Here is a 16202-nt window from a genome sequence, read left to right as displayed (position 1 = left end):
CTCTGCGCGCGCCGGTAGGCCTATGTAAAATAGGCTCACCGGCGCGCAGGGCCCTGCTCGCCTAAATCCGCCCAAAACCGGGCGGATTTAGGCGAGCAGGGCTCTGAAAATCCGCCCCTAAGTGTATTAGCTTATATAAGGTTCCAGTCTTGAAACCATGATGTAAAGTATCAATATTAGATAAGAGTAATGTCTCAGTGTTATGATCTTTCCTGAATCCAAAATGATAATGGTCAAGGACTGAATTGTCAAAAAATTGTGATAACTATTCCCATACTACTGATTCTATTATTTTGGCTAAGAAAGGGAGAGATGATACAAGATGCAAGTTTGATAAATCTGAAGAATCAGCAGCGGTCCTCTTTAAAATAGGCCTGACTGAGGCTCATTTCAATGGAGAGGGAAGTTTACCAGTGGAAAGTAAAAGATTAATCATTATGGTGATGGGTTTAACAATATCGTTTAACAATTATATTTCCATAATTGTTCTTTCATGAAGAAAGTGTAGAGTTATGTAGATTAGTGAAATAAACTCCTACTTTAAAGCATTCTGACTTGTATTTTGTAGACAGAAGAATGTTAAAAATGTGCAGGAGTGCTGACTTTTGCAAGACACTTACCCCTAGATTCATCAAATTGCTATAAATATAGCGGAAATAGTGTATGCAATAAAAAAAAAATGGGCATGGTTACACAAATTGTAGCGTTACCGCATCGCATAGATAAATATTGCAACGCACAGTATATTATCGTGGTTTGTAATGCACAACCACAGCTGTTATCGCAGGGACAGAGAGAGAGCACCTCTGTATAGAGTCTCTCTACCTGTCTCTCCCTCTCCCCCCCACCATGTGCAATAAAAACATTTTCCCCGGTAATGCAAGGCTAAAAGCAGGTAGAACGCACAGAAAAAAAAGATGTAGTTGTTTCTGATGTAAAATCCCGCGTTAGTGTGTGTTACTCTACTGCATTCCACGCTAGCAGATCCTCATTTCCATTAACTCTTCTCACTTGCATACCAAATGTAAAATTTGCATACTAACGTGCATTGCGATATGTATCGCATGCGTTAGTGCCCTAACACATTTTGGTGAATGATCAAAATGGAATGTTTGCAATTCCACTATAATACAAAAGCATTTGCTGCTCTTACCTGTAAAGTACTGATGTGAACGGGAGATCCTGTTCCATTCACTGTGTTCTTTTTTGCTGCATTCATACCTTTCCCTTCTGCTTGCTCTGCCTTAGCTATTTTGGCCTTTTCTGCTTCAACTCTCTTTGGGCTGTTCAGCAAAACTTGTACAACAGCATATTCAACAAGTGAAGCAAATCCAAACAGAAGACAAGTTATCAGCCAAACATCTAATGCCTTTACGTAAGATACTTTGGGAAGCTCTGCTGCGAGAGAGGTGCATTCAGATGCCAAATTCAGAACGGAGAAAATACCTAGCCAAAAAGAAATAATCATTTTTAATATCATGAATAAATATAAGCATGTCTTGAGCAATTTCTCTCTATTGGGTTTTATGATAATATATAGAGAAAAGATTCTCGCAGCATCAAGCCATCATATCTAATTAACAAGTCAGTAAAAATAAGAGCTGGTAAAACAAAATATTTATTAAACCATAAAGGCACAAGTTAACAATATAATTAAGTTCTCTTCCTTGGCATGGTTTTTAATTTAATTTCTCACAAAACATAGGCCATTCATGGTTTGTTAGATCTTCCTATTCAAACACCATGCAGAGTGTCTTGAGTTCAATTCTCATGCAGGTCTTCCGTTTCCCAGGACAGAATGGACAGGTGAAGATCCAAAGGAAGACATAGTCATTGTGTGATGGTGGCACCTAGTGGCTAGATTTAGGGCCCACAAATACAGGATTCTGGAAGGAGCTCTGATACATGGCAATAACTGGGCTAGGTAAGTTGGGATGGGCATATAAAATAGGGTTGTTGTGAATGAAGGCTCAGTGCCAGATCCCAGCTTTGGTTCCAACTGAAATGGAAGATTAGAGGAAAAATAAATGGAGTGTTGGCATCCTGACCCTTGGCAGAATCCCATGTATTTATAAAGGAAAAGTAGATTACGAAAACAAGAACAATGACTTAGGGGAACAATTTTTCGGAAAGGATCATAACAAAATTTCACCTGTTATTAAAAAAATGGAATTTATAAGAAATAAATATTAGCAAAAAGGAGATTTAGGAATAAGCTGAGTCAGAAAGCTGCCTATATTAATTTGGGAGCCATTCCACTAACCAAAAAAAGCAAAATATAAGTAGCACACAAAGCCAAACAGTCCCAAAACAATAGTAAACTGAGTCTTAGACATGACTTAATACGTTGCACTGCAGTAGCTCACCAGCCTTTAAAATGCAGCAGCAGTTTGAGGCCATGCAATTATTTCACAAATCTTACAACTGTACAGTTGTGTGCAAAAATTATGGCACCCTTGGTCAAATTGTATGTTTCAATTAATCTTCAAGTGAACAGAAGCTGATACAAGCTCTACATGGTACAAAGTTAAACATCTCTAAAAATGCTATAACTATCACATCACAAAAGATTAAATTTTAATTTTTATGACCATCATATTGGGCAACCGCATAGTGATCACACACATCTCATTTAATGTGCCAAACACACCTTTAACTCTGCCATTTAATGTGTGAAACACATCTTCAACTCTGCCACAATTTTTAATCATCGGTCATTCTTTCTTAATATTAAACACCCGTGTACTTGAGAACTACTTGACTTCTCATTAATATTTAGTAGTAATAATAATTTTGTTCAAAGCAATATAGTTATTTTCCTTCACCGTTGTGCATTAGAACAGTTATATTCTATGTAAGATGATAAAGCAATCCACTTAGCTGTGTGTGAGATGAAAAGCTCCTTGATGATAGTTCTCAGTAGATATAGTTCTTGGCAAGGCATTGAATCATTTTATTAAAATGAATAGTGCATTGCCCAACAAGCAGTTATGGTCTTAATCCATTACTCAATCTGTTGTCCAAAGTTAAACATGACATCATACTGCAATTTTTAGTGCAAAAACACCAATTATTTGCTGATTTTAAGAATCTGAAAATAATAAAACAGTGAATCACTGATAGAACAAGCCGAAAATTGATCTGATCTGCAAAACAGAGCTCACAGAACATTGCAAATGATCTGCTGAAAAGTTTAGCAGATATTGGAGTAGCTGTCAACAGGTCCACAATACAGCACCACTCACACAATAGTTGTCAAAAGGAAACCTTTTTATGACTTTATCAAAAAAGTCATTGTCTAAAAGCATGCAAAACAAAACCTTGATATTTTAGATGACTTTTGTGATAAGGTTGTAGAAAAGGTTTCCTTTTGACAACTCTCCCATGCAGATCATTGTTATGCAAGCAATCCTGTATTGTGGACCTGTGCCCACCTACTCTAGTATGAGCTAAGCTTTTCAGTAGGTCATTTGAAGTGATCTTTGGGTTCTGTTTTGTAGATCTTACCAGTTTTCAACCAGTTCCATCAAAGACCATTCTTGGTTATCCAGCTCTTGCCTTGACGTCAACAATTTTATATAACTTCCATTTCTTAACAGTATTTCTGACAGTTGAAACTGTTAACTGGGAACATTTAATTTTTTTGATAGCCTTCCTTAGTTATAGATGCTTCAGTGTTCAGAGGAGGCTGTTCAGGACCCCCTTCCCAGCCTACATCTACAATAAAGGATCCTTCCACCTTAGCAGGTGGAAGGATCCAAAATGATGTTTGTTGTTTGAGATGCTGCCTAACTTATTTTGTGGTGGAATTTGTTTATTTTTTCAATGGTGAAGAAGAAGGGGAAGATGAAAGGGTTCCCCCTCTCTGCCTTGCAGAAGACTATCCCCCACTTTTTGAGAGGAATTAAGAAGCCTTTGAACTCGGGCAATAGCGTAGTTGCAAGCGTTGCTGGTGAGACAGTGTTGGGCTCCAGACGTAACAGACAGTCATCTGTCAATGGGTGCTACAGGGCTATTGTATGTAACATCTCCCTCAATTGTTGTGAAGAGCTGAGCAGTGCAGCAAGAAACCTCACGATATCGGCAACCCCTCCAGTCAGGAAGGCTGTGTTGAAGTCCCCTGGCACAGCACAATGCAGTTGCAGCAGTGGGCAGGGAGCTGGAGAATGGGGGCAAAACAGTTGCTTGGGACCTCGTCAAGTTCCTTTTCTCCATGGACCTAGTCTTTGGCGAGGTCAACGGACATTCAGCTTCAATATATTTATTTATTTAAATTTCTATATTCCGCTTTTTGCATTTCAAAGTGTACATCAAAGCGGATTATATTTAGGTACTATAGATATTTCCCTATCCCCACAAGGCTTACAATCAAATTTTGTATCTGAGGCAATGGAGGGTAAAGTGATTTGCCCAAGGTCACAAGGAGCGACAGCAGATATCTGAAAGAACAGCAAGTAAGTAGTTAGACAATGTTGCCACTTCTTTATAAGCAGTTAAATAGCAAGTGTTTAACTCAGACTGCACTTGTGTGCCTTACAGAAAAGCTCAATGTGTTGGGAGTCCCAAACTGTGCTTTTTCAAGAATGTAAAATGTTACATATTTTGTTGCAATGTGTGAGATTTTTGAGAATGGAGACAGATTTCTGAATTTGAGTCCTCAGTTTTCCACAAACTCCTCTAACTGGCCCAAGAGAGTTATTTAAGAAGTATATGTTGGAGGTTTGATGAGTTTTGAGAATGTGATGCCTCCTTTAAATAAGGTTTTCTGCTGGAAGGTTGGGGGATATCTGTATCAGCTGATATGTTTCAGGTATCTGCAGACAGCTTGGGTATTTCTGCTTATTTAGAAAAATCTACTGACGAAGTGACAATGTGCCCCCTTACTGGTTTCCTTCCTACCCAAGGTAGATAAAGACCTTATATTGAAACTTTTCTTTAGAGGTAAGGATTGTCTCTTTATGGGCCATAAAGTCTAGTTGTTTCTGAATGTTTACAAACCCAGAATAAAAAGATTTCTTCAGATGCATGATACTGTGAAAGAGTGGTATGGGGATTTTTTTCTACAATTTCCAGGAAATGTTTTAAGATCTCTGGTGTTCGATTTATTTTCTTTGAGCTCACTCAGTTAAGATCCTTTTTGGACAGTAGAAAACTCATTGTTTCTGCAGCAGTTATTGAAGAAGTCCATTGATTTGTTCACATATATCTCTTTTCCATTGCCTTTACTTTCTTCTTAGTTTATTATATTTTTGTTAAATAAGTTCCTTTTTTTCTGTTCTCATTTCCTTTTGGGGGCTTAATAGAGGGTAATATGATGTTTTTGTTTTCATTCTAATTTGTTTCATTTTAATTTATATCCCTACATCCCTATGGTCAGGCAATGTTTGCTTGTCATTTGTTGTAAAACTGTTATATAAAAAGTTAAAAAAGAGAAGTCTTGTAAAAACTGAGATAACCTTAATCCTGCTCTCATGACAATAGTCACAAGCTGCTTTCTGAAGAGCCATATTGGAAGCTTCCAGGCATGCTTTAATACTGCTAGTATCTTCCTGTGCTTCATATTCCTGAGATCCACGCATCCCTACACTAGAACAGAGCACAGGTGCTTATCTGTAAATAGGTGTTCGCTCAGGCAGCAGGATGTTAGTCCTCACACATGGTGACATCAGCAGATAGAGCCCCAGCCCACAACTTTGATCTCAAATATTCTAGAACTTTCAAACATGCCCTACTGAGAGAGTGCAACTGTAGTTATCAACCCTGCCCCCTATACAGAGTCCTTCAGTCCACAATAGAGCTCATACAAGGGAAACCAAATTCCAGGGGAAGCGGGTGGGTTTCGTGAGGACTAACATCCTGCTGTCCTCTGAGAACACCTGTTATAGGTAAGCAACTCTGCTTTCTCTGAGGACAAAGAGGATGGAAGTCCTCACACATGGGTGATAGGCTGTCTTAGCAGGACAAAGCGGAAAACCACACAGTGCTGAAAGCACCACTTCTCTCCCTTTTGCCTGTGAGGCAGCCAACCCACAAAAGGGGTCTAGGCAGGAAAAGAGTTGGGTTCTACAAAGAGAAAACCATGGGAAAAGACTAAGACACAAAACCCTCATGCGTAGCAGAGGCGCCTAAGGCAGAGGAGTGATGCGAGTTACAGCAAGAAGCATACTCTGCATCACGGAAAACATTACAAGCAAGGTTTCAGATCAGTAAACCCTGACAACAACAGCAGGTCTAGAACCTCCTGGATACAGGAAAAAGTCCAGAAATGTAAACAAGAGAAGGACTCTTGGATGAAGACTGCATAGTTTCTTTCTGTGTTACAATGCAACTGAAAACTCAACTGAGGCCTGAGATCTTCCCAGAAAGATGCTGGGGTCCACTGGCATCTGAAGGATAGAATGCATCTTCAGAAGCGTGCTCATGTTTGACTGATAGGCACAATGGGCAGAAAAACCCAAGCAACACTTGGAAGAATAATCAGCAATAATAGCAGGGACTGTGACAGACCCTACATGCCAAAGAACCAGACATAGCTGACCATGCAGGACAGCATCAAGAGTTTCAGGGGATGAAAGGCAATCCCTGAATGGGATCGCTAGCCCAAACCCCCAAGCAGGGAGATAAGTTAGGCCTGAAGCTCACCCACACTGCACCCTGTTAAGGGCAGGGATACCTATCCTGTCTATAGGATAGTTCAGGTGAGCAGGAACATACTTTGGACAATCTAGTGAACTGAGAAAAACTAAAACGGCAGTACTGGCCAGAACTTGGCGAAAATAAAGGGGAAAAAGTAGTGTATCTTTCCCTGGAGGTATACACTAAAATATACCATGAACGTCCTAGTTTTTCTTCTCCTACCCTCGACATTCCAACTGGAAGTCAGAAGGAGCGAACAACACAAGGATGCAGATTGCTGGACTTGCAGGGATAAGAACAAGTTGCTAGATTGTATATCTCAACCCCAAGCAAATAACTCACTGCCAATTCCAGTAGAAAATTACCCACTCAGATAGAGCCCTCATCCTGCTTGGAACAGCTAAAACTGATGGTGAATCCTCCAGGGAAGACATCCAGAAACACTCCACCAAGAGATAGGAAGCTGGGGTGTCACAAGTACAAACCCTTGTAGAACAGAATTTCTTCATGTGCCTGGAAACCCTAAGGGTACCAGGGGAGGGTTAGTGAGATCTCGGAACAGATTGTCCATGAATCTGTTTAGGTATTAATATCTCAGCCATGATTACATATACTTCCCCCAAAGAAGCATGTGGTCCAGTAAATGGAACAATCATTGCATGAATCCAAACTCCCCTGTTTGCAGATTGAGTTATCCCTAAAATGGAGATGTATAGCTTGCAAGCCACTACAACCAAAGAGTAGCATCTCTGTTATGGTGTCCCTCGTTCCCCAACTACATCAGCCATGGATATGGCGAGAGGTTGAAAGACATACTTGCCAATTTGATGGACTAGAACCCTCCTGAGGTAGGGTCCTGCAGGCGAGAATGACTGGCAATAGTGGTCCTCCACGAAAAACACCCATTGAGGTCAGCAGGTATCAAAGGTGACTCCTGAATGGGAGAAACCCCTAATTTTCACCGGGGAGCTACCCCGAAGAGAAGACTCCTAGTATGATGAGGAGATGGGATCTGGAATGGCTCCTTCACGAACTAGACCTGCTGTGCCTTAGGATGACCTAAGGAGAATGCTACCGCCTAACGGGCTCTTGGATGCCGCGAGGAACCTAGAGCGACTGTCAATAGAAGCAGTGACATTCCTTCTCTGGGAAAAGGAGAACAAGGGACATCCTTTCTAGGGGTGGACAACCAGGCATCCAGAGGGGGACCCATAAGGTTTGCCCTGGAAACCCAGTCATATCTCCCCTTCCTGAAGGGACAGGAAAGCAATGGGAATCAGGGCCTCAGGATCCCAAAAAACCTTTTAACTCTCCAGATGAGAGTTGACTTACAGCCACTGATCATTGAGGTTCTGAAGTGACAATCTGTCACTTGCAGCCACCTTCAGATGGGGTAGAGGCCACCATGGTAATCAATGGAGGGACCCCAGCAAAATTGGTCCAATGATCGCCACTACTGTCCCCTGGTCCTGGCCTACAAGGAGATGCACCAATTCAAAAGAATCGAGGCTCCAGTTCGGCGATAAACTTGCAAGGGATGGAGCCTAGGGCCTTACCCAGAAAGGGGATTTCTAACACAGGAGGGGCCAAAAGACATTCTTCTGAGGAAGGAGAAGACTCCTGATACTACCCTCCTGGTATCCACTCCCATAGGAAGTGACCAGGAATGCAAACTTAGGTCAGTCCTGTGGCTGAGGCACACAACCTGTCGTACTCACCATGAGAGAAATATACAAATACCCATACAGTAGAGGACATCTGAAGAATAGCGCCCTCCACTGAAAAGGCATTCTGACTAGTACTCATACAGTGAAATCCCATCCTACAGATGGTGACACACCTACGAACCCACTCGCCATGCTTATGGGCTGAATCCCACAGCACAGCAAGGACCGAGCACCAACCGTTAGAAGTCTTTGGCAGTGTCCTGCCAAAAAGCAATCACAGTGTGTGTGATGGTACCTTCCATGCCAGTTGCAGAACAGACAAGGAAGCTGATACTTTGTTTGATGATGGTAGTATCCTGGCATGGTTGTGTACTGCTCAGACAGGGCGAATGTTGCCTGCCAGCGCCCGAGGCTCTTGGAGTAGATGCCCTGCTATACCCAACCGTGCATGCTGTGCTCCACTGTTACATTAACTTCCGATGGGGTGGATAGGAACAATGTGATGACTGCGTTCCCAGTACCACTGGGGCTCTGATAATGGTGTGGTGGTGGGTGGCTTTCTATGGTGTCACCGCCGTGGTACCCCCAGTACCCGATAAAGCTCTAACATTTTTCTGCAGTGACAAGTACCCGATAAACCTCTAACATTTTTCTGCAGTGACAAGCCTCATCCGACCATCGTTAACTCATCCGGTTGTCATCAACTCACCCTCTTCTTCAATATCTTTTGGGGCTTCAATCGTGTTCATGTTCCCTATCCCCACCATCAATAACCTCTACAACAACCAGATAAAACGCCCTGACTCTACAGTCCCCCAACTTAAGTGACTGATACCTATTATGACATCCCCTCTCACTCAATTCCTCGGGCTTTCCTTATTCTCTCTAACACTCTTTAACGCCCAATCAATTTCGAAAAAAACACATTTAATCAACGACTATCTCCTGGACTCACAACCGGATTTATGTGCTATCACAGAAACCTGGTTGAAATCCACAGACCTAGCCCTTATCAATCAACTGCCCCTTCACCTCTATGATATCCATTCAATACCCAGCCCAAAAAAAAGAGGGGGGGGGGGGGGGACTCTGCTTAGCTGCAAAAAAAGAGCTGAGACTATCCCTACAGATCACTATTCATACCTCCCGGCTGGAATTTGCCCTCTTTAGCTCAAAACATCTCCAAATTTGTCTACTCTATGCTCCGCCCGGCCTCCTAGATTCGTATCCATCTCCACTCATAGAGCTCATTGCTAAACACATCAATAATGACACCCCAACAGTCATCTTGGGAGACTTTAACCTTCACATTGATGTGATCCCCCTATCCTCCAACTGCGAAATGCTATTATCCTCCTTCAAGGCTATGGGCTTCTCACAAATCGTTAAAAGTCCCACGCACAAAGCGGACCTTATATTCATAAACTCTGGCCTTACACTATCTTCCCCGTCTCTTTGCTCCCCTATCCCTTGGTCAGACCATCTAATGATCACGACGGATCTTTGTGTCAAGGACAACCTTGTAGCACCAATCACCAAGACCACAATTCACTACAGGAACTCCTGCTCCATGGAAGACCTTACCTCTCACTTTTCATCAGAACTTACTAACCTTGACCTTTCCGACACAGAAACAGCCATCTCTACATGGCATAACATCACAAACAAGGTGGCAGAAAAAATATGCCCCTTAAAAACTAAAGAGCTCAACCGATCCTGTAAAAACAAAATACCATGGTTCAATCAAGAACTAAAAAGCACCAAACTAGAATTGAGAAAAAAAGAACACGCATGGCGAAAGAGACCATCCAACGATACACTAAATGAGTACAAAACCCTCATGCACAGTTAAAGAAATAACATCCTTCGCACAAAGAGAGACTATTATGCCCACAAAATTCACAATTTTTCCTTCAATGCTAAAGCACTGTTTTCATATGTCTCAGAGCTCACAAAACCCACCTCACCAGTTATCCCTGATGATCAAGCTCAATCCAGATGCACTGAACTTGCACAATTGTTCAAAAACAAAATCCTTAAGCTAATAGCACCTCTGGCAACGAATAATATAGAACCTCCTGCTTTCCTCTCCCCCCCCCCCCTTCAGCCAGAAAGCAAAATTAGAATCCTTTGAACCCACTTCCTCACTCGAAATTGAATCGATTCTCAAAAAGATGAAACCCTCCACTCATCCGATAGATGCCATTCCATCTAAATTATTACTCACCATCCCAAACATCATTGCGAAGCCCTTAGCAGAGATCATCAACCGTTCACTAACCCAAGGATCAGTACCAGACACTCTGAAAATAGCAACCCTCAAACCTCTCCTCAAGAAACCCAACCTGAACCCAGCAGACCCGGCCAATTTTCGCCCCATCGCCAACCTACCATTTGTCGCCAAACTTATGGAGAGAATTGTTAACAAACAGTTGTCGGCATTCCTAGAAGACCACAAGATCCTCACAACAGCCCAATTCGGATTCCGCAAATCCCTCAGTACGGAATCCCTATTAATCTCATTGACGGACAGAGTCCTCTCCGGACTGGAGAAAAAGACCCCCTACCTCCTGGCACTTCTCGATATATCAGCAGCATTTGACACCGTAAATCACTCTATCCTCATCTCCCAACTCTCAGACATAGGCATCTCAGGTTCAGCCCTTGAATGGTTCAGATCATTCCTTAACAACAGGACATACAAGGTCAGAATTAGTAACAAGGACTCTCACCCGGTCAAGTCCTCTCTAGGAGTCCCTCAAGGATCCTCCCTTTCCCCAACCCTGTTTAACATCTATCTCCTCCCCCTATGTCATCTGCTCTCAAATCTAAAGATCACACACTTCATATACGCCGACGACGTCCAGATCCTGTTGCCAATCACTGAATCTATCTCCAACACCATCAACTTCTGGAACAATTGTCTACAGTCCATAAACTCACTCCTCACTAGCCTTAACTTAGAGCTCAATACTTCAAAAACGGAACTCATGCTGTTCACTTTGGATGACAACTTTCAGGCTACCAACAATCTAGTCACACCGCTAAGGATCTCCCCCACACACGTAAGAGACCTAGGCGTCACTATCGCAATAGACTGAATCTCAAACAATTTGTCAAAAACACAACGAAGGAATGCTTTCACAAACTACACATATTGAAAAGGCTGAAACCTCTCCTCCATTTTCAGGACTTTAGAACAGTCCTCCAAACAATTCTATTTTCAAAAATTGATTATTGCAACTCGCTGCTGATTGGCCTCCCAGCTATCACCACCAAACCACTACAAATGTTGCAGAACTCAGCAGCCAGGATTCTAACCAACTCTAGTAGACGAGATCACATCACACCTATTTTAAAAAACCTACACTGGCTCCCTATTAAATCTAGAATCATTTTCAAAGTACTAACCATAACCCACAAGACCATTTATTCCCAAACTTCGCTAGATCTAAGCGACCCACTTCGACCTCACGCTTCACTGAGACCTATCAGAACCAGCTACTTAGGCAACTTATATGCACCTCCAGCCAAGTCACTGCTCAAGAAACGAGCATTCTCGACTGCCAGCCCCTCTCACTGGAATAGTCTCTCCACGGACCTTCGTCTAGAAACTTGTTGTCGAAGTTCAAAAAGAAGCTCAAAACTTGGCTTTTCACAAAGGCATTCACTTAAAGGTCTCCGATTCACGCTTTTCTTACTCCATGCCAGATATATGATGCCGTAACCATAATTTCGCCAGTTAATTGGACTAAAATATGCACCCTGGCTTAAGAAGGCTTTCGTTAATCCGAGCTTTTTTTTTTTGTAATAATAATTTTAAATCGTTCTCACCTTTTCTATAATCTCTTACAAGTTAGCCCTGTTATTTGCCCTGTTATTTGTAACCTCTTGTTCGATGTAATTTCCAACTTTGGTTCTATGTAAACCGACGTGATATGTACCAGTACATGAACATCGGTATATAAAAGCCTTTAAATAAATAAATAAATAAATAAATAAATAAATAAGAGGCTGGAAAAAGCCCTTGAAATTTTGTGGGGAATGGCTAATCACCATTTCCTTCATAGAACGGCAGCAGCAAAGTCCAGGGCAACTGACAGTGCCTGTGGTGCTGAGGTCATGTCCTGCGGCATCTGACCGTGTCCACTGCTGTCCACCATGGTGACAGCGCCCTTAGGGCCCATAGCACTCTCGCACTCGCCAATGATGGATCACATCAATAGCACCAAATGATGCTGCAGCCAGGGCTTTGACAGCACTTGACTTGTCTGGATCAGTTCGACAGTATATAGTGCCATCACCAGTGCCATAGGTGCCTGTGGACATCAACAGCCCGGCGGCACTGATAGAGACCCCTGTGCCCAAAGGCATCGATGGACCAGCAGTACTGAGGATGCCAGGAGCGGTGCAGGCAGAGGCTTTGCAGCCCCTACATGGCCCCATCTCATTGGTGCCCAAAGGAACTGATGACTGCCGGTGTCATCAACAGTTCCCCTCGGCTCACCTATACGTCTGAAGGCGTCGATGTTGCAAGCTCAATGGCATCACTCACCAGCGGCTAACGCTCATCAACACAAATGGTACACAAAGCCAGGTAGGACCTCCAATGCCCCTAAACCCAGTGGTTCAGGGCCCCCGAGATCATTGGCATCCTTGGTGCCTGATAGCCATAGGCCAGTGATAGGACAGGCCGATGCCCTTGGTTCCCCGTCTGGACACCACAAAGGAGTCCTGAAAGCACCGGCCCACTGCGCCTGGATGCCTCAGTGCTCCGGGGTTCCTCGAATAGAGGTTGACCCCAGTGCTTTAGAGCACAAAGTCTGTCCAAGGACGAAACCCCTGTCACCTGATGGGTTCAGTGGCACTTGAGGGCTCTCAGGAGCCCCTGTAGTTGATGGTCTTGAGGGTGACCAGAATACTCAATTGTGATTCCAGTGCCTCGTTGATGATGCTCAACATTGTTGAGAATGGCAACGAATGGCATTGCTGGCCAACACGCCTGATGACCTCCATGGCGGTCCCGCACCACTATGGCATCGATGGCATCTAGGTAGCTCCACATCGCGATAGCATAGAGGCCACGCACAACAACCTTGATGGTGCCCATGGCATTGTGCTCATGCACCTTGACGGCATCGAGGATGCCCGCGGGATTGAAGCCATGCATCTCTATGGCCCATGCACGCACCTCAATAGGATCAAGGGCATCTATGGCCTCGAAGGTAACAATGGGCACAAGGGTATCAATGGCAATTCCGATGACATCAAGGTGGACCATGGCACTCGATGGCAGTCCTGGTCCCTGACACTAGAGATCGGTGCCGCTGCTCTGCCACATTGAGGCCCAAGTTGCTCGATGACTGCAGTGCATCTAGTCCACAGATGCCTATGGCACAGAAGGCCCTTCCGGCATCGAGAGCGATCACGCACCTCAATGGTATTGAGGGCGCCCTGGCACCTCGACGGCATCAAGGGTGACCAAGGCACTCAATGGCAGTCCTGGTCCCTGTTGCACTCCTAACATTGATGTGTCAGATCATCGATGCACTGTTCACAGATGTGCGCAGGCAACTGATACTGGGCATGGCACCAAAGGTGCAACAGCAAGCTACTTGCCAAGGCTCCTAGCTCACAATCTCTCACAAGGAGACTGCACTGCCATCACATGCAAGCAGGACGAAAGGCTACGTCATCCAGGGCTCCTGCCCAAGAAGACTAGTTCCCTTGAATGTGGGGAGGATGAGCTACCCCCCATAGGAATGGTGTGGTCTCAACCTCCATTGATGCTGATTCATCAGTGAAAAGCCACGGAACTCCTGCACGGGTAATTCTGTCAGTCCTGCTAGCACCTGACAAAGGTACAAAAAACAGACAGAGCAAAGAAAGAACATAGATACTAAACTGCAGGTGCAGTATTTATTTAATAAGGGATAGTATTAGACTCTGCCAGGCTGCACAGCAACTAAGGCCTACCATGTGGCTGGCAGACAAGAAGAGGAAAAATGAAAAAGTAAAAAAGTAAAAAAGTAAAAAGAAAATAAAACTACTATAAGGTAAGGAAAAAACAAACAGCTGCAGCTTTAGAAAAAAAATCACAACTGTGAGGAGAAAGAACAGCTGAATACATGACACACACGGCTCCCTCGATCACATGGCTCCATGGAAAAAAAGAGACTGAGGGACTCTGCCTAAGGGACAGGGTAATAACTACAGCTGCACATGCTCAGTAGGGCATGTTTGAAAGTTCTAGAATCTTTGAGATTAAAGTTCCAGATCGGGGCTCCATCCAATGATGTCACCCATGTGTGAAGACTACCATCCTCTGCTTGTCCTCAGAGAATATTCCTTTCCATGACTGCACAAAAGAGTGCATTCAACTTAGGGAAGCTTTTCCTTGTCTAGGGAGAGGAGGGTACAGCTTCACCAAGGACCTTCTCCCTTTAAAATTAGTTCCAGAAGTATCCCATAGTATGTCAATCAAAACCCTGACTGACTTGTGCAAAGCAAACAATCTTGAGGGCTTTCGCAAACAAACATGAGAGGATCCTCAGAAGAACTGGGATCCTCCTTCACCTTTTCTTCAGATATTTTTAGGACTCACAGGAGCTGAGAAACTAAGGCAGAGAAACTCCTCCTTATGAAATCATGTAACCATAGTGGATTTGCCTTTTTCCTCAGTGAGATATTCTACTCTGTCAGTTCTTTCTCACTGTCACTTTTCTTCAGACATCTAAGGTCAATTAGAGAGCCATCAGATTGGGAGGTGTTCTCTTCCCCCAAATTCTCCACATCTTCTTTTCTCATCCTCTTGCATCCTGCAACTCTTTATACAATTCCCTGGGGAACAGAATCCACTGGATAAAGACTTGAAGCCTCACTCTGCCACAAACAAAAAGACCTGATGTCAAAACAGAAGCCCAAGAAGAAATGAGGTTACTGTCCTTTTAATATTGCAGAAAATGTAGCTCTGGAGTGAATAGGAGTTTCCTGTGCTGTGAGAAACAATGAGGCAGCCCTGGATCTCAATCTGCATGCCACACTTCCAAAATAGCTGTCATTCCTGCTGTGGCAGCAAGAACAGGCCAAATCACCAATCCCATCCCTCCTTGGAGCCACTAATTCACTAAGCAGTTCACTCTCCTTGTCCTGTCTGCATATGTGGTAGAGATAACCTCCTCCTTCCCTATTTGTCAGAATGTTCCAGAAGCTGCACACAGTGCAGCTGGTTCCTGTGCTCAAGAGGAGAAGACATTGCTCTCCCTTCCTGACCTGAACCCAAACACCAAAACGGAGCCGAATGACCAGAGACTCCCTCACCTCTACTCCAAAAAATAAAACTGCAGCTGACCAATATCTGCTTTCTGTTTGCTTCTTTCCTCTTTGTCTTTGAACTTTATGTACCAAACAAAACAGACTCAGGTAGGGAGGGGAGCTTAATAAAGAGGAGGGAAAAGAACCTGCAGAAAAAGAGAGCAGGAGAGGGAGGAAAGGGGAGGTTCACAGCAGACTAAGTCTGAAGCCCAGATCCAGAATCTGAAAGCCCCTTAGATCTATGGCTGTGGTCAACTGAAGGAGAGAGTACACAACCTTCCCCTCAGGAGCTACCCTGTATAAACAATCAACAGAGAGGGAATATAGGACTTTCACCTCAGGAACTGCCCTCTAAATTGCTTTGCCAGTCTTCTTCATCCAGCCAAACCAGGCCTTAGCTCACAGCACACAATACTTGCCTACCATTTGCTGAACACAGGGAATACTAACAGGATGCGTTCAGCAAAGAAACCTATATGAGGTGGCCATCAGCAAACCTGATAATCTCTCCATCTCCATATGCTGGCTGGGAGGCATACCCATGCGTCTGGACTGATCCAGCTGGATATAGGAAAATTAGTTCTA

General features: G+C 43.6%; 1 protein-coding gene across 5 annotated transcripts in view; it reads right to left on the bottom strand.

The window, feature by feature from the left end:
• Positions 1 to 16202, bottom strand: part of GLRB (glycine receptor beta) — a 255060-nt gene that overhangs the window by 19221 nt on the left and 219637 nt on the right. For 4 of the 5 annotated variants that reach the window (XR_003858600.1, XR_003858595.1, XR_003858602.1 and 1 more), the window contains one exon: positions 1314 to 1446. Coding sequence is in view for 1 of the 5 variants with exons in the window: in XM_029615712.1 (XP_029471572.1) it covers positions 1154 to 1446 (293 nt within the window). In the remaining 4 variants the exon portion in view is untranslated. Of the gene's footprint in view, positions 1 to 1153; positions 1447 to 16202 lie in introns of those variants that run through there. The other variant, XM_029615712.1, reaches the window with a different exon arrangement.

Source organism: Rhinatrema bivittatum, chromosome 1 (assembly GCF_901001135.1).
Source record: "Rhinatrema bivittatum chromosome 1, aRhiBiv1.1, whole genome shotgun sequence".
Classification (NCBI taxonomy): Eukaryota; Metazoa; Chordata; class Amphibia; order Gymnophiona; family Rhinatrematidae; genus Rhinatrema; species Rhinatrema bivittatum.
Note: the sequence above shows the minus strand (reverse complement) of the source record. Positions and strands in the feature narration are given on the sequence as shown.